We start from the raw sequence: 22,386 nt of genomic DNA, 5'->3' as shown, positions 1-22,386 counted from the left end.
GCCCGAAGACTTTTACGAATGAAATGTGTCGCGTTCTTAGCTCATGTGGTCAAACCCGATGAAGGAAAGAAGAAACTTCATGAAATCCCCATCGTGCGTGACTTTCCTGAAGTCTTTCCCGAAGATCTTTCTGGTTTACCTCCCGCTCGGGAAGTCGAGTTTCGTGTTGATCTTGTTCCTGGTGCATCCCCCGTAGCCAAATCCCCTTATCGACTTGCACCCGCTGAAATGCAAGAATTAGCAAGTCAACTTCAAGAGTTGACCGATAAAGGATTCATTCGCCCTAGCTCTTCGCCGTGGGGTGCTCCGGTTTTGTTCGTCAAAAAGAAAGACGGTTCGTTTCGCATGTGTATCGATTACCGCGAGCTGAACAAGCTCACCATTAAGAACCGGTACCCCTTACCGCGTATTGACGACCTCTTTGACCAACTCCAAGGTGCCTCTTGTTTCTCCAAAATCGATCTCCGTTCTGGCTATCACCAGTTGCGTATCCGCGAAGAAGATATTCCCAAAACTGCCTTTCGAACCCGCTACGGTCATTTTGAATTCTTGGTCATGCCCTTCGGTTTAACCAACGCACCCGCTGTCTTCATGGATCTAATGAACCGGGTGTGTAGGCCTTTCTTGGACCAATTCGTGATCGTGTTTATCGATGACGTTCTGGTATATTCCAAAACCAAGGCCGAGCATGAACAACACCTTCTGTTAGTGTTGCAAAAGCTTCGAACCGAACAACTCTATGCCAAACTCTCCAAGTGTGAGTTTTGGTCTGACGATGTACAGTTTCTTGGTCATGTTGTAAACAAGATGGGTATTCATGTCGACCCATCCAAAATTGAAGCAATCAAGAACTGGATTACACCGACCACTCCTACCGAAATCCGTTCCTTTTTGGGCTTAGCTGGTTACTACCGGCGATTTATTTCGAACTTCTCAAAAATCATCTTGCCTTTAACAGCATTAACGCACAAAGGCAAACCGTATATTTGGGGCTCGAAGCAAGAAGAAGCCTTTCAAACGCTCAAGCGAAAGTTGTGCGAAGCTCCTGTTCTAACGTTACCAGAGGGTACTGACGACTTTGTCGTTTATTGTGATGCCTCCAACCAAGGTCTCGGTTGTGTACTTATGCAACGAGGCAAGGTTATCACTTACGCGTCAAGGCAACTCAAAATTCATGAAAAGAATTATACGACTCACGACCTCGAACTTGGCGCAGTTGTATTTGCCTTAAAAATCTGGAGACACTACCTCTATGGCACTAAGTGCATCATTTACACCGACCATAAAAGCCTTCAGCACATTTTTGATCAAAAGGAACTTAACATGAGACAACGCCGATGGAACGAACTCATCAGCGATTACGATTGTGAGATCCGATATCACCCTGGAAAGGCTAATGTGGTAGCCGATGCGCTCAGCCGCAAACCCAGTCAACTCAACTGTATTTTGCCGCGCACGCAGCTTCACTTCGCGCCGATCCAAAGCAATCTTGAATCGCGCATTCGCGACGTGCAGCGCGCATCGATCAGCAAAGGCAACCTACGCGCCGAGTTAGCGTGTGGCGCGGAAGCGCATCTAGTCCCTAACCTGAATGGAACTCTCTGTTATCTCAATCGCATCTGGATTCCCAATGATGAGATTCTTCGCACTGACATACTGAGTGAAGCGCACAAAACTCGATATTCCATTCATCCTGGCGCTGACAAAATGTACAAAGATTTGCGCCTTACTTATTGGTGGCCCGGTATGAAAAAGGATATTGCTGTGTTCGTAGCTAAATGCCTAACTTGTTCTAAGGTAAAAGCGGAACATCAACGCCCATCTGGTTTGCTCGAACAACCAGAAATTCCTACGTGGAAATGGGAAAGTATAGCAATGGACTTTATCACCAAGTTACCCTCGACCGCAAGCAAACATGATAGCATTTGGGTAATAGTGGATCGATTGACCAAGTCTGCCCACTTTCTGCCCATTCGTGAAACCTACCGTGTTGAACAACTTGCGCATCTATATGTCAAAGAAATTGTCTGCCGTCATGGTACTCCCTTGAGCATCATATCCGACTGCGATGGCCGTTTTATATCTCGCTTTTGGAAATCTCTCCAATCTGCGTTAGGAACTCGTTTGGACATGAGTACTGCATATCATCCTCAGACTGACGGACAGTCTGAGCGAACCATCCAAACCCTTGAGGATATGCTTCGATCTTGTGTTCTTGATTTTGGAGGTAATTGGGATTCACACCTACCTCTGATCGAGTTCTCCTATAATAACAGCTATCATTCCAGCATCGGTATGGCCCCATTTGAAGCACTTTACGGTCGAAAGTGCCGCTCACCGATTTGTTGGAACGAAGTGGGTGAAGTTCAAATCACAGGACCCGAACTAGTTCAAGAGACAACCGATAAAATCGCCAAGATCCGTGATCATCTGCTGACTGCCAGAAGCCGACATAAGAGTTACGCAGATCGCAGGCGGAAGCCTCTCGAATTTCTAGTTGGTGATCTTGTTCTCCTCAAAGTGTCGCCTTGGAAGGGTGTTGTCCGCTTTGGGAAGAAAGGTAAGCTTGCACCTCGTTATGTTGGTCCGTTCAAGATTCTTGCGAAAGTGGGAAAGGTTGCCTACAAACTGGACCTGCCGCCCGCGCTCAGCAATGTGCATCCAACGTTCCATGTATCCAATCTCAAGAAATGATTAGCTGACGAGAACCTCCACATACCACTTGATGAAGTTCAAGTTGATGAGTCTATGCATTTCGTTGAGAAGCCTGTTGAGATTATGGATCGCGAGGTGAAGCAAACCAAGCGCAGTCGCATCCCTATTGTCAAAGTTCGCTGGGACTCCAAGCGCGGAGCCGAGTTCACTTGGGAAAGGGAAGATCAAATGAAGATCAAATACCCACACCTTTTCTCTGCGCATCCTACTTCGAGATAAATTTCGGGACGAAATTTCTTAAAGTAGGGGAGACTGTGACAACTGCCCAAATCCGACCCGACCCAGGTACCCGTTTTCGGATCCGATCTTAAGATTTAAAAATTGATTATAATCTTTATAAATTTATCAAATATTTATATATATATATATTACTAATAATAATAATGATAATAATAATTCCTTTCCGCCGTCCCGCCCCTTTTTTTTTTCTCTCTTGTCGCCGTCCCGCCCCTCTGCTTAACCCTTAAGCCTTGAACCCCCTTTTCTCTTAACTCTTTGCCTGTCCTTTGGTTCTTCCCGCCTAAGGATGTCTGCGCAGCTCCACGCGCTAGACTCCTTACAAGGAAGCCTGCGTGAAGACCAGTCGTTCCTGCGATACGCGAGGCGAACTGTTCCCACGGCGCGCTAAGGATTGTAGTTCTTCCCGCGGCGCGCTAAGGATTGTAGTTCTTCCCGCGGCGCGCTAAGGATTGTAGTTCTTCCCGCGGCGCGCTAAGGATTGTAGTTCTTCCCGCGGTGCGCTAAGGATTGTTCTGTCTGCCTTCGCCCTCGCGCACTCAAGCCTTCTCGCGCTAGACACTTAAGTCTTTTCTCCAGTTTAAGCCAGCCTGTATGCTTTTGAAATATCTTATCTTCTGTGCTATACCTGCCAAGGTATGGGCACAGTAGGCCAGATCTGACATCTGTCCGAAAAGTCACTTTCGGCGCAGCTTGCTTACCAACCCTCTTGGTTGTTGGAAAAAGTAACTGGCATAATCTTTTAAAATCTTCTTTTCCATGTCTTGAACAGTACTTTGACTGACCCCTCCCATGCTATGAACAGTAACCTGTCAGCTTTCCCCATCCCCTGCAGCTGCCACCATATCTCTTGCTTTTTGATATCTTTTGCTTTGATTTGATAAGATCTTTTTCCCCAATTCAAGGGATGTGTTCCCTAGGGTTTTCCTATAAATAAAACTAATTTCTTGGATAATTAAACACTTCACTCAAACACTTAAACACTCCCCAAAATCTTTCTCCCTTACTCTCAGCCGAAGATCCTCAGCGACGCCTCCAACTCCCCTCTTTGCAATCCGTCATCTCTTCTTTTCTGCCCAGAAATCTCGGTAAATAAATAATTTGTTTAAATGACTTACATATATTCAAGACATAAAAACCAATCGTTAAACCAATAACCTCTTATTTATAGGTTAACTTTCGCTTGTTTAAAAGTTGGTTCTTGCATTATCTTTCAACGCACCTTTTACAGGTGAGTAATCTCGTACCTAATCCCTTTTTTATTTTAACGTTTTGGGATGTTCATGTGTTCGTACAACATGAGTCTTAAACTTGTTTATGAAATTATGTGCGCAAAACCCATGTGTTATGGACGTTTACTAGTGTTGTATATTTGTATGTGTGGATCATTAACTGCTTTGATCGGCCTATTCCGAAGTTTTCATGGATCCATTAGATGAACACGGGAGACCTATTGTTACGATTTTCTTGGTTTGTTTGCACATACACGAATGATTATTTGTTTTTGCTCGATTTGGAGCACGCTATGAACTATGAGCTATGATCTATTTAGGCTTGATCACAATCTGTTTACACACTATGTTGAACACCAGTTATACACATGTTGCGCGCAGTGCTTTGTTATTATCTATTCATATCTATTAAACTTGATTTCTCACCGACACGCAAGTGTTGACGTTTTATTTTAACACATGTTCAGGTTTGCTGTAGCTGCTTTTGGAAACTCGAGGACACGTAGGATGTTTTCTTTTACTTTGGACCTAGTTTAAAATATAACAAGACGAATTTATGTATTTGAATATTATGTGTTATGATATGTGATTTATGTTACTTTATGGTGTGTTATGCGCATGCGCAATGAAATGTATTTATTAAATATTGACACCCAAATAGTGTCACGACTAATGAAACAATTCGTAGCGCCCCGATGTATAATCCGCCATCGGTCGGGGTGTTACATGTTTATATCTATACAATGTGTACATAAATTGATTTTATTTATATCAGAAAATGATATTTTTAAAATGAACTTAATAAAAAAATGTTCGTGCAAAATCGTACCCGAGAATGCTTTTTTCTATTGAAAAATTCATTCTCGATGTCATATATGTATAATTGAAAGAATTTTGGTTATGAACCAATTTCGAAAATAATACTTCTCATACGATTGTAGTTCTAACCACTCAGTCTAAATACAAAAGAGGCGTTACCTTTATTGATATATTTATCAATTTACCACCCATCAAAGGAAAGTAGGATATTAAATTGTAGCAATGGATGTTCTTCAAGAATTATGTTTTTCTGAGCTACACCATAAAAAAAATTTTGATAAGTTTCAGAGGGCTTCTTGACAACATAAAAAATAGCATGTTAACGAATTCAATTTTGTGAATATTTTGTTTCATTTGAGCATAGTTTTGCATGACATGCTTCCTATACAACGTTTTGATCAACGTTGAAGGAAAAATTAATGTTGACATAAATATTTCAAATTTGATAAAAGTTAGAAGCATTGATAGGCATTGGGGTGGCGTGTCGAAAGTGTTTGCAATCTTTTATGAAATTTTAATAGTTTGGGGGAAAAATATTCAATTTGTCAAATTCTGAACCTTTTGATTATTTCAAAAAATACTCTTAAAAATTAACTTGAAACCCGAATCATGTTTAAAATTCTAACTTTCATATTTTTGACATTTTAAAGTAACACTTTGAACTCATAACAAATTAACGATAAATCTATTTTGCATTCTCAAACTTTTAAAAATACTCAAAATTTTCATTTTTGACCCGTAACAAATTTTGACCTAAATGTAGTTAACTTGTACCAAACAATATATTTACCAACTTTTGATCCATAAAATCAAATTTAACCTCCACAAAAAACCCGAAACAATTTTCATTTGAGAAACATGATTTGTTATTGATTTTGGAATTCAACAAGTATTTTGAAATATATAGTAAAATAATATGTTAATATTAATATTTATATTTATAAAAATATATGGATATTATATAAATATAGTGTAAAAGGAAAATGAATAATTATTGATTTATTACATATATTAGGGTATATTAGTTTTGGAGGGAAAAAATTTATGAGAATTAACCAAAACATGATAAGTGTCCCTATTTATTTTACTTTATTAGAATAAATAGATTTTCCTAATAATAAACTTATATCACCCACAAAGATTTCATGTTATAGTTAAAAATAAAAATAGAAGATTAGTATTAAGGTGTTCAACCACGAAAATTTATTATGTGAAAGAAAAAAACTTAATTAAATTTTGTGTGATTTATCAAAATATAATATCAGATTTTTTTTAAACGGCCAACATAATATTAGATAAAAGTATTGTATATCTTATCTTCTGCTACTAATAACAAAAATAATGATGATTATGTGCTATAACCACATTAAATCATAATTTTCAATCTCTATTCTCATTAATCCACGTTATCCATGGGTCATAGGTTGAAATCATTTTGACAATAATAGGGTTATAAAATAGTCAATTTTTCATTCTAATATTTCATGTTATTCATACTAGCTATCAATGAGTAATAGGCCAATACTATTTTGACAATTGGATTATAAAATAGTCACGAAATTAAAAGTAAAATATTGATTGAAGACCAAACAAGTAAAAATATGATAAACAAGTAGAAAATAGTAACGTAAGATTGTTTTGTTCCTTCGATGTCTAGTTTGATTTCATAAACATTATATGCTGCATTATTTAGGGTAACAACAGAAATGACCTGAATTTGTTTGTATTGGATGACAATTTGAAAACTTGTGATAAAACAACAAATGCTGTATATTTTAAATAGCAAACCTTATTTTTATCACTTAACAAATCTCGTGTAATACATGGGTTAAAAAACTAGTTTTATAATTTATTAAAAAGATGCCACGAGTGTGGTTTGTTTCAACTCTCAGCTCACGTGGGCTACGGCTTACTAATATATTAAACGTGAACTTAATATATTATTAAACTAGTTTTGGAGCCCGTGTAACACACGAGATGATCTAAATAATAAAGTTATAAATAAAGCAAATAAGTATATATTGTATATGAAAAAATAATCACATCTATGCTAATATCTATACTATGTGTACATAAATTGATTTTATTTATATTAGAAAATGATTTTTTTCAAAAAAAATGAACTTAATAAAAAATAATAATAATAATAGTAATAATAATAATGATAATAATAATAATAATTTTGAGGTATGCCAATTTCAAAAAGAAAAAAAAGAAAAAAGAAAGAATTTTGGTTATGAACCAATTTCAAAAAAGATTTTTTATACAATAATAGTCCTGAGCTATACCATGGAAATGATTTTTATAATTTTGAGGGGGCTTCTTGACTTTGCCATAATGACAACACATAAAAATAACACGTTAACTTGCTCAATTTTGTGAATGTTTTCCTTCACTTGATCATAATTTTGTATGACATGTTTCACACACTACATTTTAATCACCATTAAAGGAAAAATTAAATGTTTCAAATTTTATAAAAGTTTGAAGCATTTATAGGCCTGGAGGTAGCATGTCGAAAGTGTTTGCCGTCTTTTTTTAAATTTTAATAGTTATGGGAAAATATTCAATTAGCCAAATCCTGAATATTTTCATTATTTCCATAAATGTCTTTGAAAATAAATTCAAAACCTAAATCACGTTTAAAATTCTAATTTTCATTTGTTTGGCATTTTCAAGTTAAAACTCTGAACCCGTAACAAATTTGATGATAAATTACTTGCATTATAAAACTTTTAAAAATACTCATATTACCTCTTTTTGACCCGTAACAAATTTTGAGTCAAATCTAGTTAACTTGTACCACACAATCTATTTACCAACTTTTGACCCGTAAAAATCAAATTTAAGTTCCACAAAAAACCTGAAACCATCATTGATAAAAAAACCTGAGAAAATGACTATGATAAACTTTATTATATATAAAAGTGAATTGTATAATCATTACATTTTAACATATATAAATAGTTTAGTAAATTAACTGAAAAAATAAATGAATAGATTTAAAGCATATATTTATAATTTATAAGAATATTTATTTTTATAAAAATATATAGTGTATATAATAAAATAGAGCTTAAAAGAAAGTAAATATATAATATAAATGAAGTGTAAAAGAAAAGTGAATAATTATTAATCTATGAAATATTTATTAGTTTGGAGGGAAAAAAGTTATGAGGTTTAACCACAAGCTGACACGTGTCCACAATTATTTTACTTTATTAGAATAGGTAGATATATGCATCGAGACATTCATCCGTGAACCTTTATTTTTTTACTATTTAAAAGATTTTATTCAAATTCTTGGTAAATTTATTATAATTTAATTTCTGAGAATATGTTAAGATTCAATCTAGAGGGCTGCGAGAATCGGATAAGGAAGTTAGTCGATTTGTAAATGAATTTTTTAACTATATACGTTAGAGGTGTGTGTGGTGCACAAGTTGGATTTAGGGATGTTATTCGGGTTGTATTTTCAGGTTTTGGGTTTTCCTTGGGTTTGAGAAATTTATTTTGAGTACTCATACCCGACCCTAATCTTCCCAGGGTTACTCGGGTTCGGGTTTTATGAGTACGGGTTAATCGGGTTCGAGTATTTGACCTAAAAAGCTAAAACTATATATAGTATATATATACATATATTGGGTAGGGATATAATAAAAACCCACTTCACTTGAAGAAACCCTAGAAACTCCCTTATAGCCATCGATTAAATATGATCTATGGTTCATATTTAAAGAAGAGTTTTTGGAGTAAAAGATGGGTGTTGAGGTTTCTTTATAAAATATTTTAATATGTATTAGTACGTTTAAGGGTATTTTAGGTATGCAAAAAGTTTTTTCTCTCTCTTGTTATGTTTGAAAATTGTTCATATAATATTAGAGTTCTCCTGTACATGCAGCCATCAAATCAAATATGCTTTGCCACATAAGTGACTACTTTTTTATATGAAGTTTAACACTAATTTATTATATTATAATGAAGTTTAATACTAATTTGTTATATTATTATAATAATAATATTTTTAATGTAAGTTAATAGAATTTTAGTCTTCAGATATTCCTATATAGTTTTTTATTTAATCGAGTATAAAACTATCTATATTTTTAAAGTTAGCATTCTGTTACTTTTTATAGTTTACATTAATTAAAATAGCAACTATTATTCTTAAAATAGTAGCATTACCCTCACCATATATATAAGATGGTATAACATTTTTTTAAATAAGTTTAAATATTTATAAATTTTACATAATTTTAATGCACATACAAAAATATTTTAAGTAATTTTACATATTTTAATTAAGTTTACATAATTTTAAAATAACTTTTCATGTCTATGTCATTATAACATATGTGGGAGGTTACATATTATTTTCAACTTAAAAAAATGTTAAAAATTAAATGTTTACGTATTTTAATATATGTAAAAATATTAAAAATATGTTAATTTACATATTTTTTAAGTAATTTACATATTAAAATATGTAAATTTGCATATTTTTAAGTAATTTACATTTTTAAAATATGTTATTTACATATTTTAAGTAATTTAAAATTTAAAATATGTTAATTTATATTTTTTTAAGTAATTTAAATTTTAAAATATGTTAATTTACATATTTTTAAGTAACTTGCATTCATCAAAGCCTTTCCTTAAAATCATAGCTTTTATATATTTTAGTTTAATATTCATATTTTTAAGTAACTTATGACGTTAAGTAACTTTTATATAAATAAAAGTGACTTTTAAAGTTGGAATTATATCGGCCAATACACAAAAATTAAAATTATTTATTTCTAATTTGCCATATTATAATACTCTTTTTGATAATTATATTATAAAACAAAATGTTTATTATTAATGTTTAATATCAAATACCATATTGAGAAAATTATATTTTTAAGTTAATTAACGTCACTTTTATTTATATAAATATGTAAATTTGTTGATAGATCCCATGAAAATAAAACTGCATGAAGAATTTAAGACCAGATTAGAGATTTTGGCCCTACATATACTTTCAATAGAAATAATATTATAATAATGAACATCTTGTAAAATTTTACATGTCAAGTCATGGTATAAAAGTAACAAATCATATCTATATGTAAGTCTAGTAAAGATGGCTGGCTATAAGGTGAAATATTTAATTACAAAAACACCCGTTTGTTAGAAAGATAGCATATGTGAGAAAGTTATATGTGGCAAGATATTGACCACATATTGAGTTTTAGGGTTTTATGGGTTTTCAATTTATACTTGCCCTATATATATATATATGCTAAAATTCAAGAAAATATATCATCTTCAAATTTTAACTTACTTAAGCAAAGAACAAACCACATAATAAGAAATACACAATTCTTTAACAATTTATGTTTAACACTAATAAAAGGTGAGTCACTTTAACCCTGATCAAAGATGAAATGCTTTTCTCGTTAAAGAACGTATAGTTGTAGGATAAGATGTATTTCCTTTTCTATATGTAAGGTAAATTGAGCAATATTTGTATATCTGTTTTTCTAACACATGCTATATAATAAAATTAGCATGGTGTAATATGAAATTTTTTCCATGCACTACATGAAATTTTTTCCATGCACTACCCATCATTTTGATAGGCCGCCACATTCATTAAATATGCTAAAACATGAGATATAATAATTGAATAGAAGACTTAGTCAAACGGGTTATTGGAGTATACTCGAAACCCATTAAAAAGTACTTAGTACTCGACTCGTATTAGTTCGGGTTGTACTAAAGTTTGTTAGATCCAGGTTCGGGTTAGTAATTATTGGGGTCGGGTTTCAGATTGCGGATAAAAATGACAGCTCTAGTTGGATTGGTAAAGAATCGAAAGAGATTAAACAAAAGTTACAATTTATGGGTTTCAATTATTAGATCATGACTCGGGTCATACAACCTTTTTAACCCATCTTGGTTTGTAAGACCTGGATCATGATCTAATATTCATATTCTTCAAAAAATCAAGGTTAAAGATTGTTGGGACAAGTGGTGGTTTGATTCAGAATTTGTGAATGCATAGGGCTGTCTTATGGGCTACTTTGTATATGGGATACAACCATCGATCTTCAAAATAAAAACAAGCTATCAAAAATCAAACTGTTGTTGGTAATAAGGCTGTAGGTCTCTAATATGATCTTGTGATAGTTAACGTATATTCACAAATCTGTTTTTACTTATATGGATTGAGCTTCATTTGTTGATTAATTTACAAGTACAAACTTAACATTACCAGCCCTATCCTGAGGAGTTTTTGAATCAATGCCCTCATGTGCTATGTTCCGTGACAGTTGATTTTGGATCATCACCATCTAGGTTCTTTAATTCTTAGCCTAAGAAAGAAGGATATATTCTCATATACACTCAATTGGGCAGTGGAGGAAACTTATGTCACAAGTGTGATAATCCACAAAACTCATTATAAATTTACTGAAGCGGTAAGATTTCAGATCGTAAATCTTACATGACTCGATCAATTGATATCTATAAGAAAATGCCAAGTTAAAGAACTTCCATCACACCTCAACAATGCCTTTAATTAGCAATAATTTCATGTTAATAATGAGGTTGGTTATGGGAAGTGATAAACTTATTGAGCTAAAAAAAGTGAGTTGCAAAATAGAGCATTAGGGAGTTAAGATATAAAAGAAGCCATCGGTCAAATATATGACTGGTTAGGACCAGAAAAAGAAAAAAAAAAAGGTGAAAAACTGAAAATGAAATGAGAATAAAGAAACTTTAATTTTGGAAAAGTGTAGGGGTGCTTTTGAAAAGGATGTTCACCCAAAACATTTTCTAGTCTGTCCACGCATGCACGTTAAAACCAATAAAAATGATTATTTGCAATTCACAATTTACTAGTCCAGTTTGCTAATTTTGCTATTTAAGTTGGTCTTTGGTTTTATTTAGGATTGAGGATAAGGTTTGATTCGGTGTATGTTTAGAATCTAATATAGCAGCACAACTCAGTATCAAAAGATTATTTGCTTGGATATGTTCAAGAACTGGACTCGATAAAATATTTAAAAAACTATAAACCAAAAAAAGAACAAAAAAGAAATTTTATACTATAAAAATAACCAGTTTGGCTTTGACTAGTTTTATAACGATTACAAACCGAACCAAATACCCTCAATTCAATTTGATACTTCTTTATATTGTTGGTGACGTATCCATGCTGACATTTCGCCATCTATCTGCTTTACGATATATACTACGGATATGTTTGGCACGGAGCTTTTAGGGGCTTCAAGCTTTTAAGAAAAAGCTTCTACATAACAAAAAACTTTGTTTGGTTCAATGAGTTTGAAGCTTTTATAGTAGAAGAAAAAGCTCTTTTTCTAAACGCTACTACTACTAGCGTTTAAGAAAGCTACAAGCTTTTACAATTGAATTTACAATTTTGGTACTTGAACTTTCATCAACTTTTGTTACTTTATATAAAAGTTACATATTTTACCCTTATTCAAAACTAACTATCCCCATGACTCTTTAAAAGTCCTAATTTTTTCATACGTTAATATTTTTTAAACACATTACATCATAAAAAAGATCATTTTATTCTCTTTAATTTGAGTATGATATTGACATACTTCTTTACCGGTTATGATTGGCAACAAGTCGAGTCAGACGAGCTTGGGTCATGTGTAAGACCAAATTAGGGTCGGAACGAGTCGATAAAAAAGGGTTAATTTAGTTCGGTTCGTGTCGGTACGGTTTTGGGTCGAAAGAGGCCAGGTCAGAACATGTTTCAGATTAAAACGGTGTTGGGTCGGAAAGGGTTTCAAATCAAAAGAGGTTGGTTTAAAAAACTATCTATTTGAAATTACTGTATATTTTAGCTTTGTTTCTTGATTTTCGTCACGATTACACGCTTGCTGCCTTTGCACGAAGTACACGTTTGCATTCGGGTTATGCGAGCACTAATATCAAGTGAATCACGTATCGACTGATTATGCGGTTCATCTCAGGTTGCGCGCGCACTCCGCCGCACCACGTTGGCACCCAATTAGTTTTATTAAAAGCTCCAGCTACTCTGCCAAATATCTAAATATATCTAAAAAGCTCTAGCTACTTTGCCAAACACCTAAATATATCTAAAAAACTACAGCTAACAGCTACCAGCTAGTTTTACCAAACATACCCGTACATGTACAACTGTCTTCTTAGTTTTCTTTTCGCAATCACATACTTCCTATCAAACTTTTGTGTGTGCCACCACCACTCGAATCATGCTTTTGAAAAAAGATAATAGGGGTTTAAAATGGGACCATTATGAAGCTTCTTCTTTTTTTTTCTTTTTCAGTGATAATTGAATTTTAATAATAGAAATTAACAAAGAAGCAAAAATGATTGGACATTGTTGTCTTTCGTTCTTACACTAGTTAAGTTGACTACTAATAAATATAAGTTGGAAAAAAACCATGTCCCGGTCCTTCCAGACCCGACCCGGTGTGTCTAATTCGGAACTGGACCAGTACTACCCGACCTGTGAGTACAAACAAAGTTCTGGTTCCCTTGGAAAATCGTACATAGACCTGGTGGAACTAGTTCCACCTCTACCTCGTCAAAACCTGAACCCGACCAGGGCAAAACTTGATACAAACCCAACAAAACCAATCAAAACTTCGACCATACCCGGAACAAGTTCTTACTCAACCCGATTCTTGACTTTTGTTGATCATTTCCAGAACTGGTCCATATAAAAAAACATGTTTTGACCACCTCTACTTAGAGGTGCACAAACCGGGTACCATTAGAAATTGGAACCCGGTAGAAACCGGTTCTAGGTATGATAAAAAAAGTCAAAATTGGAACTGGTTCCGGCATATCGGATATTTGACTAGGTTTTCGGGGTTTCGAGTAGGGTCGGGTCAAGCATTGACCGGGTAAAGGTGGAACCGGTTTCGACAGGTACGGTTTCGGGTACAAGTCTGGGAAGAAACCCAATTCCAAATCGTACTCGCGATTCATGTACGGGTCTCTACCTCTACCAATAAAGTGTAGTTGGTGTTTATAATTGGAGTTTTACACTTGGGCTCATGAGGCCCGTGGATGATAACTTAGCCCAAACTACTGAAGCACACGCCATTTGAGAGTGAGTTCACATTCACACTTGTGTTTGTGGTCTTGAAGTGGTCGTTGTCTGTCATCTCTCTCTCTTTGCCGACGTCCTCTCTTCATATTAATTAATATTATTATATCTTCACCGTTTTATCATTACAGCCGCTCCGTATATCCAACGGATCCAGGCAAACCATCTTCATTTTTGCTTCTATTTTATCATTTTCAGTGCTTTTTATTGTTTATTATGTGTTAGGTTCTTTATTAGTAAAGCTGAATATTATTATGCCAATTTTGTTTCCATTTGAATTTCTGCTGCCTTTTGATATGTTTATATGATCTGGATTAGATTCGCATATGGTGTGTAGATTGCTTGCTTTCTGAATATGTTCTGATTCTCTGGATATGATTAGATTTAGGGCTTTTTTTCCGCCTATTGAAAACATTATTACTACACAGTTTTAGTTGCATTGCATTGTTAATATCTTGTTATTAGGGCTGTAAACGAAGTGAACATACTGTTCGAAAGGAAGTTTGTTTAATAACTGAACGAACATGAATAAGGAATTTTGTTCGATTAATTAAATGAACGAACACGAACATAGGTAATGTTCGTTCAATTGTGTTGTGAATGTTCGATGATAATGCGTTTGTTAATGTCTTATAATTTTTGTTTATTTATGTTTGTTAATTAACGGTTATTCATACTTTTTATCATATAGTTTTTAGGCAAAATTTGAATAATGATAGAAGAACAGAAATATATATGAGTATATTATGTGATTAGTTTATATGTAAAATTAGCATAAAAATATGAATGATAAAAAAACACCACCACAAAGTTGGTAGCTTGACCGAATCATTGGCACTGGCCATTCTCGGTTAGCCAAATCAAATAAAACATAGTTTGTGTTTATTTTTGTTCGTGAGCTTTTCACCAACAAGTTCATTTTTTTAATGAACGATGATTCCGTAGAAAATGAACCAGTGAACCGATGAACATGAACAAGGCCTTGTTCGGTTCAGTTCGTTTACAGCCCTATTTTTAATTTGTTTGATTAAAAAGCATATGAATCTGAAATAAAATGGAATTGTTAACATGTCTAGATGTTGCAGGCATGGACATGAGCAGCTATTGTTGATAATTCTGTAGAAGGTGAAGACGATATACTGTTTATTTAACATGTGGGGTTTTGGGTCGAAAGCTACAACGGGCACATCTGGACCGAGAATTGACTCCGCAAGGGCTGGCCAAACTTCTTCAGACTGCTCTGATGATGAGATATCTGTAAATAACAGCAGGGAGGAAGGTTTAGAGTGTCCAATTTGCTGGGAATCTTTCAATATTGTGGAAAATGTGCCTTATGTTTTATGGTGTGGACACACACTCTGTAAAAATTGTGTTCTCGGGCTGCAATGGGCTGTTGTCAAACTACCGACTCTTCCAATCCAGCTCCCTTTTTTCATATCTTGCCCATGGTGCAACTTATTATCGTTTCGTCTCGTTTATAAAGGTAATCTAAAGTTTCCAAGAAAGAACTACTTTCTTCTTTGGATGGTTGAGAGCTTGAATGGTGATCGGGTCAAATCTCACCTGTCTTCTTGTAATGACCATGTACCAGGCCCTGGTTGGTCTTGGGCTCGAGGTTTAGTTACTGGTCATGGTCATGGTCATGGTAATGGTTTGGCCAGGCCACGTGCTGGTGAGTCTAACCGTCAAGGTGGGTCTCATGGTGGGAGGCTGCAGTCGACAATCCGTAAGTCGTTAATCTATTTTGTTCACTTAACGGCTAAGCTTCCGCTGGTGTTGATATTTCTACTGATTGTTCTGTATGCAATACCCGCAAGTGCAATCATCTTGGTTGTGTATATACTCATCACAATTTTGTTTGCTCTTCCGTCTTTTCTTGTTCTTTATTTCGCGTACCCGAGTCTTGATTGGCTGGTAAGAGAAATTATCACCTGAGGCTTCTGGTTCTTGATTTTGGACCTCTTTTTAGTATTTGTGTTTAAAGTTTGAAACTTGTTCAATCTTTGGGATGTAAACATAAAGTATCTGGTATTATGTTGCTTCTCAATGCTTGTAAAAAGAAGACTCTACTCTTTATATACTTTATGATATTGGATTTTTTATGGTAATGTTTAAATCTCTCAGTGAAGGGAGGATGATCCTGAAAGCAATATAGTTGGGTTGTTAACAAATTTGAATAGTAGGTATGCTGGTTGCGAGTTTAAATTAACCAAAACATTATTGAAAATATATATGGCAAAACAGTCGGGTTGGGTGGGGCAACTAGTCAAAATGGGTTTGAGTAGGATTTTCGTTTAAAACAATGGTCATTTTGGTTTGGGTCGATCAAGTTTTGACAAAAATGGATATGGTGAAAACGGGTGGGTTTAAAAATGGTCAATTTTGTTCCAGTGTTGACTTTTTGATTTTTCATACAGTTTTTATTTGACTGGAGGAGGCCAAAAACTTTTAGATAAATGATAAAATTTAGGAGTTTGGGCAAAAAATGCCATGCCTAGTCCTAGCTCTTTTATAACTAGAAAGTGTAAACCATAAATGGTTAAATTGCAGAAACCTTCAATTCGTGTCATACATGAACCGAAAATCTTAAGTTACACCTTATAGTGCGGCCCAGGTTTTCGAGGTTGAATGAGACAGGCAGCAGCCAGAAGTCCAGAACTTCTACAGTGAACAAGTGCATTTAATGATTTATATCATTTTACTCTAACAAAATTGAAAAATAAAAACCTTCAGCCCATTCATAATATCAGAAGGAAAACTCACATTATGGTGTCTCTCTTTGGTGGGCACCCAACCCTTAAGGATTGCAACATCCACCTCCCAATAATAGATTCTGAAATATCAAGATACATAGAATTTAGACACTGACTCTTAAAATTGAGTTCATCGTATTAATGTGTGCTAGTCCAACTTTGGGTTGATCTTTGAGAGCGACGTATGCTTCCGCATATTAGAGTTGTAATGAAGTTAGTGTAAATCTGTTGTTAAATCTTATATCAAAATGTGTACAACAGTAGCTTACATATAAGGATGATGAAAGGGAATCTAAACAAAATCTCAAACTAACAAACTCTATACAAATATACAGTAGTATCTCTATACAACTATCCGTCTAATACCGCCAAGTTGGCATCATTGTCCTTTATCTCAAATCTAGTACTCATTTGCAAAGTGAAAATTGCTTTGAATCTCATCAAGTACATTTTGCGACATTCACTTGCAACATCCTAGTGTGCTTTTCAGCCTGCCCATTATAACCAGCAAATTTTCCAGCCTGCCCATAATGACCTGTTGAATAATTTTTTTAGACTTTTTAGTTAAATCCACATACTGATTTTTTTTAAAATTTTTTCTTTTAATTTTGTTATTTGTTTTCATGCTCTTTGTTATTAAACTCTTTATACATAAAAAATGAAAAAAAGAAAGATTAAGATCATGAAACAAAATAAACCAGGATTGACAATGTACTAAGATGCATTATACTTATGCAACGTATAGCAACAATTATCAAAGTTCAGATTTTTTTTTAAATATAACAATATTATACTCAAATTAGTTATAATAAATGGTATATTGTTTTTAGATATAATGAAGTATATAAGTTAAAAAAAACGCTGTAAAAACAATATTGTTCTTTTTTATTTTTGTTTTTACACTTTCAACAATTTTTAACCTTTTTATGATTACAATATTGTCTCAATCTTACACATTAAAAAACTTAAATAAGTTCAAGATCCAATTCACACACTCTCACCAAAAAACAATTTAGTTGATATATATAGTATTATATTGAGCATAAAAACATGTACCTTTTTGGTCATTAGGTTCACATAATATATTAAGCAAGAAAAGAGTATGTTTTGTTGTGTGAAGTAACACGGACAGACAGTGGAAATGATTGTGGAGTCCATTCATGGAGTAAATGTCAGCATCAGGCAACTCAATACTACAACATTTATCCAATCATTTCACATGAATCCAGCCTGTGTGATTTAATGCTGGGAACAACCTCATAACTCCAAAGAAACTAAACTCTTTCTCCATTATTCAGCACACTTACACTGAGTTTTTCAATTATTAATATTATCCTATCACCCCTTTTCACTTTCATTTTTTTATTTTTTATTTCAATTCAAGATCTTTCTTGAGGCCATGAAAACCAAGATCAAATCTTTTGGGGATAATTTATTGATCCAGTTTTATGGGAACATCAAAGCTTAGAATCACTGAAATCCATGGTCTGACCCCACTTTTTGTCAAACCTATCCACTGTCTTTTGTGTTTTACTCATCTATATTAATAGTTGTACTGTGTGCAATAAAGATGACACCTTTAGTGTAACATGTTTTTGGAACAAACCAGTGCAATGGATATATACTATGAATAAATACACCAAAAAAAACTTTTACATGATTAATTAATTAACACATAATGCATACTTAAGTTGTAATAATAGAATTAACTACAAGACGGTTTTCTTAATCATCACTCCCCCGGAACATGGTCCGGCTGAGACGAGCTCGGGCCCATTGACTTTCCCTGGTTGACCTGTTGCCTATAGAACTCTGCCATGTTGTTGTACATATCCATATTTATATGCTGCACCAAGAAATAAAACTTAATATGGTTAATGACTTAATTCTTATGAAGTCGAAATAAAATTTGAATTACACATTTTTCGATTCTTGACATACTTGTGCTAGAAGCGCGTTATGTGGATCGTTGAAAGGAACCGTGGTGTTGGCAGGCAGGTGATTGTGGATTGCTTGTGACGTGGCGCCCATATGGAGGGGGCTAATCATTGTTTGTGGGACCATGAAAGGATGCTGAGCTGGCGGGTGCATACCGATCTGAAGGCCTAATCCCATTCCCATTCTTGCTAGCATTGACATCTGAAACTGCTGCTGCTGCTGCTGTTGTTGGTGCTGCTGCAATTGTAACGGTACCGGTATCATCATTTGCTGAGGTGGAATTGACATGTTTTTCATTATTTGCACATGTGCTTGAAGCTTCTTTAAGTAATCTATTACTTCATCCAACATTGAAGCTTTATCTGTCTGTATAAACAATTCCCAAATTTAGACACTTTTCATTTTTCACATGTAAATGACTAAAAAGAGAGGTACATGTTGACTTTTGAAGTCAAAATACTAATTTATAACTTTAAATATGGATAACAATAGATCATGGTTTTAAATGTTTTTTGATAAGCCAATTTACTTTATGCTATTTTCTCTATATAGAAATGTTTTGGTGCAAAATTCATCGAAAAACGAATAATGAATTTAGAAATGGAAATTGGTAGGATTGACTTTAAGTTCTAACCTTATTAGCAGTAGGCACAAGCTTCTGTAGAGCTTTCATCTTCTGGTTAATTCTTTCTCTTCGTCGCTAGAATATCGATATATCATATAAGAACATTTAGTGTTCAAATTTTTAATTTTTGGTACTTTTTTTTATATAATAAACATAAAAACAAATTACCCGTTCAGACTGGTTATGAATAGCAGCAGCTCGGCTTCTCCTACTTGATCGAGATCGAACCGTTTCATCCTCAGTCCTGCATTCCTCTTCTTTATTTTCCTGTTTAAAATCAAGAAACATGTTTGCAAATAGTTTCAAAATATGAATTCAAATGACTTAAAAAGTCAACTTTTTTCATAAAATTTTGAAAAGTCTTACCCATCCATATTGACAATTAGAATCATCATCTGTGTTTTTGCTCTTCAAGCTCTGATTAGGCGACTCGTATGAAGGCCAAGTCATCATGGTAGTGTCATTATTATCTTCTTGTTGCAAAGCCAAATTTCCTGCACTTTGATCATGTACAATAGCAGATGATCTAGGCCGCTTCTTTAGGTAACTCGGGCCTGTGGTATCGACCCATTTCCCACTCGAACACGCCACATTTGAGCTTAGATTGTAAGTTCTTGGCAGATTTTGACTTGTTTGTAGGTCAAAGTCTTGACTTTGACTTTGGTTGTAAACTGTTGTAGCATGATGAACTATGGACTCTAGTGTTTCATTAGTCCTTCCAAGTTCATGCATGGCTGGTTGACCATTTTGCCATGTTATTTCTGCAACTCCATAGTCACCAATACTGAAAGTTTACACAAAACAATTGTAAGTAAATTACTTAAATACCCATCACTAAAAATGATATAAAAAGAAAAAAAATAATTTCTTGGGTATTAAAGATCAATCTTTTTGTACTACTGATAATAACCTTGAAAATGCCATTTATTTTTGGGCTTATTTTTGCGCTTATTTTGTGTGCAAGTTGATGAAGAACAAGAAGGCTGGGTAATGTAAAGACAGTCACTTGCAAGTTGCAAAACTGGTTCTTTATAAAGAAAGGCTAGACCTTTATCCAGAGAAGCACTGTACAAACTTTCTTGCACAACATACAAGTAAGTGAATAGCCTCTGGAAAAAAGGTCTTAACTAAAAAATGAAAGTTATTCTATAGTATAATAGTGGGCATGTACATGGGGACAACAGGAGGTGTATGCTGCTGCTGCTGCTGCCTATGCATGTGGGAAGGATCTTTATCTTTCTTCTTGTTTTCTGCTTTCTTCTGATGTTATCAGATTCCAAATTTGGTATTCCCCACTAAGTTTGAATTCATATATAAATAACAATCCTACCCCCCCCCCCCCCCCCCCCCCAACCCAACCTCTCAATGGTTGAGATTTATGATGAGATTCTCTGCTTTCAATATGGGATTTTGTAGGCCCCAAGTTGGGATTTCTAATTTGGGTTGTGATGGATCATACCATATAATATAGTGGACTGAATTGTCATGTGGGGAGAAGGGGATATTTTTGTATGTGTTTTATTTTCAATCACCATAGTTAAGTTTATTCTTCTATGTGCATGTTCTTTTGATTTGTCCCTTTCTTTCTTTCTTTTTGTCAAGTCCTAGTCTTGGTTCATTACGAATTTCCTAACTAATGCAGCGATATAATTCATTCGTGCAAAGGCCATAAGCGGTTTCATAGTCAAAGCAAACGAGAATTATTGATCTTTACTAAGCCTGCCAAATGGGCAGGCAGGTAGGGTGACTGGTCAAAAGGGGTTATTGGATCAATGGCTTAATTATGACTTGTCACCCTTTATGTTTACCTTTACGGCTTTACATGTTTTTAACTCGTATTTTATACTAATTATGCATTTATATGTTTAGTATAAATTTAACAAAATGGGTGTATTTGAGTGTATGAAAAGAGATGAGAATGAATCAAAGATACAAAATTTTATGTATAAACCATAAAGAAGAAATATGTGGTTTAAAATGGTTTTGAAAGAGGTTTAATTGAGTCAATGGCTGATAGTAGTTAACTCTGGACCATTCACACTCAGGGCTCCATCCACATCTTTAAGAGCTTAGCTAGGTTACCTTGTATCCAAGACAAACTTGGTGGCTTAGGTTCCTTATAAGTTATGACAAATGCATTTACAAATTTTGTTTTCATTATTTATACTCTCACAAAATAATGTGACCATTCAAACACTATCAAATATGTATGCTACATTGTTGCTTCTTCATAAAACATTTTTTGCTATGCAAACTTACTTTTAGATGCAAACTATTAAAAAAGATGTTCCTTAAGAGCATTCCCAGCCCGTTCCTTACCCTATATCCATATATATCATATAATTATACTAAAAAATACTGTATTTTCTCTCTCATTTTTAATTAAATAATATTTTTTATACCTTTATCATCATATTTTATCTCTCTTTCACTCACAACCACTTTATGAAAATATTAAAAAATTATACAGTATCTACAGTAAAACCTCAAATTTAACTTTCTCATATAAATTCTCTCCCCTTCACTCACAACCACTCAAAACCATACCATATAATTTGTCAATCTCCCTTACATAATTTTAGAGAACGGATTGAGAATGCTCTAAGTTAGCATAATAAAGTATGAGCTCGTTTATTTTAGACATTGGACTTAGTTCTTAGCCCATTTAGCCGATTAACCTAGATTGCTTTCCTATATATTGTCTTTTCTTTCTTTGTTTACGTAACATTTTTCTTACTCATTAATAATAAATCCTCGTCGCATTCTCTTTTACATGTTTATCAGTACACATGGTATCAGAGCTGCTTTCAATCCAATTGTGCAAGTGATAGTTGAAGAGTTGTGGCCGCCACACGGTATTAAATTCCGTTTTTTCTTTCGATTATCGTTCATTTGTTTATAATCGCTCTCTTGATTCGTATTTGTGTTCGCTCGTTGTTGGTTCAT

The 22,386-nt window shown here is 34.1% G+C and overlaps 2 protein-coding genes across 2 annotated transcripts; one reads left to right on the top strand and one right to left on the bottom strand.

The window, feature by feature from the left end:
* Window positions 1–15,143: 15,143 nt before the first annotated feature.
* LOC143601483 (uncharacterized) lies at window positions 15,144–16,059 on the top strand. The gene has a single exon (XM_077078888.1). The coding sequence runs from the start codon at window positions 15,277–15,279 to the stop codon at window positions 16,057–16,059; it is 783 nt and encodes a 260-aa protein (XP_076935003.1). The 5' UTR covers window positions 15,144–15,276.
* A 2,535-nt stretch (window positions 16,060–18,594) lies between these two features.
* LOC143601482 (transcription factor PIF7-like) lies at window positions 18,595–20,737 on the bottom strand. Its single transcript, XM_077078887.1, has 6 exons — window positions 20,612–20,737; window positions 19,807–20,224; window positions 19,609–19,707; window positions 19,450–19,515; window positions 18,819–19,181; window positions 18,595–18,723 (listed from the first exon to the last, which is right to left on the bottom strand). The coding sequence occupies exons 1-6, from the start codon at window positions 20,656–20,658 to the stop codon at window positions 18,610–18,612; spliced, it is 1,107 nt and encodes a 368-aa protein (XP_076935002.1). The 5' UTR covers window positions 20,659–20,737; the 3' UTR covers window positions 18,595–18,609.
* Window positions 20,738–22,386: the final 1,649 nt, after the last annotated feature.

This window comes from Bidens hawaiensis, unplaced genomic scaffold (assembly GCF_021521415.1).
Source record: "Bidens hawaiensis isolate Kalapana, Puna unplaced genomic scaffold, B.hawaiensis_p1.1 tig00056552_1, whole genome shotgun sequence".
NCBI classification, from domain to species: Eukaryota; Viridiplantae; Streptophyta; class Magnoliopsida; order Asterales; family Asteraceae; genus Bidens; species Bidens hawaiensis.
This window is presented reverse-complemented; position numbering and strand designations above follow the sequence as displayed.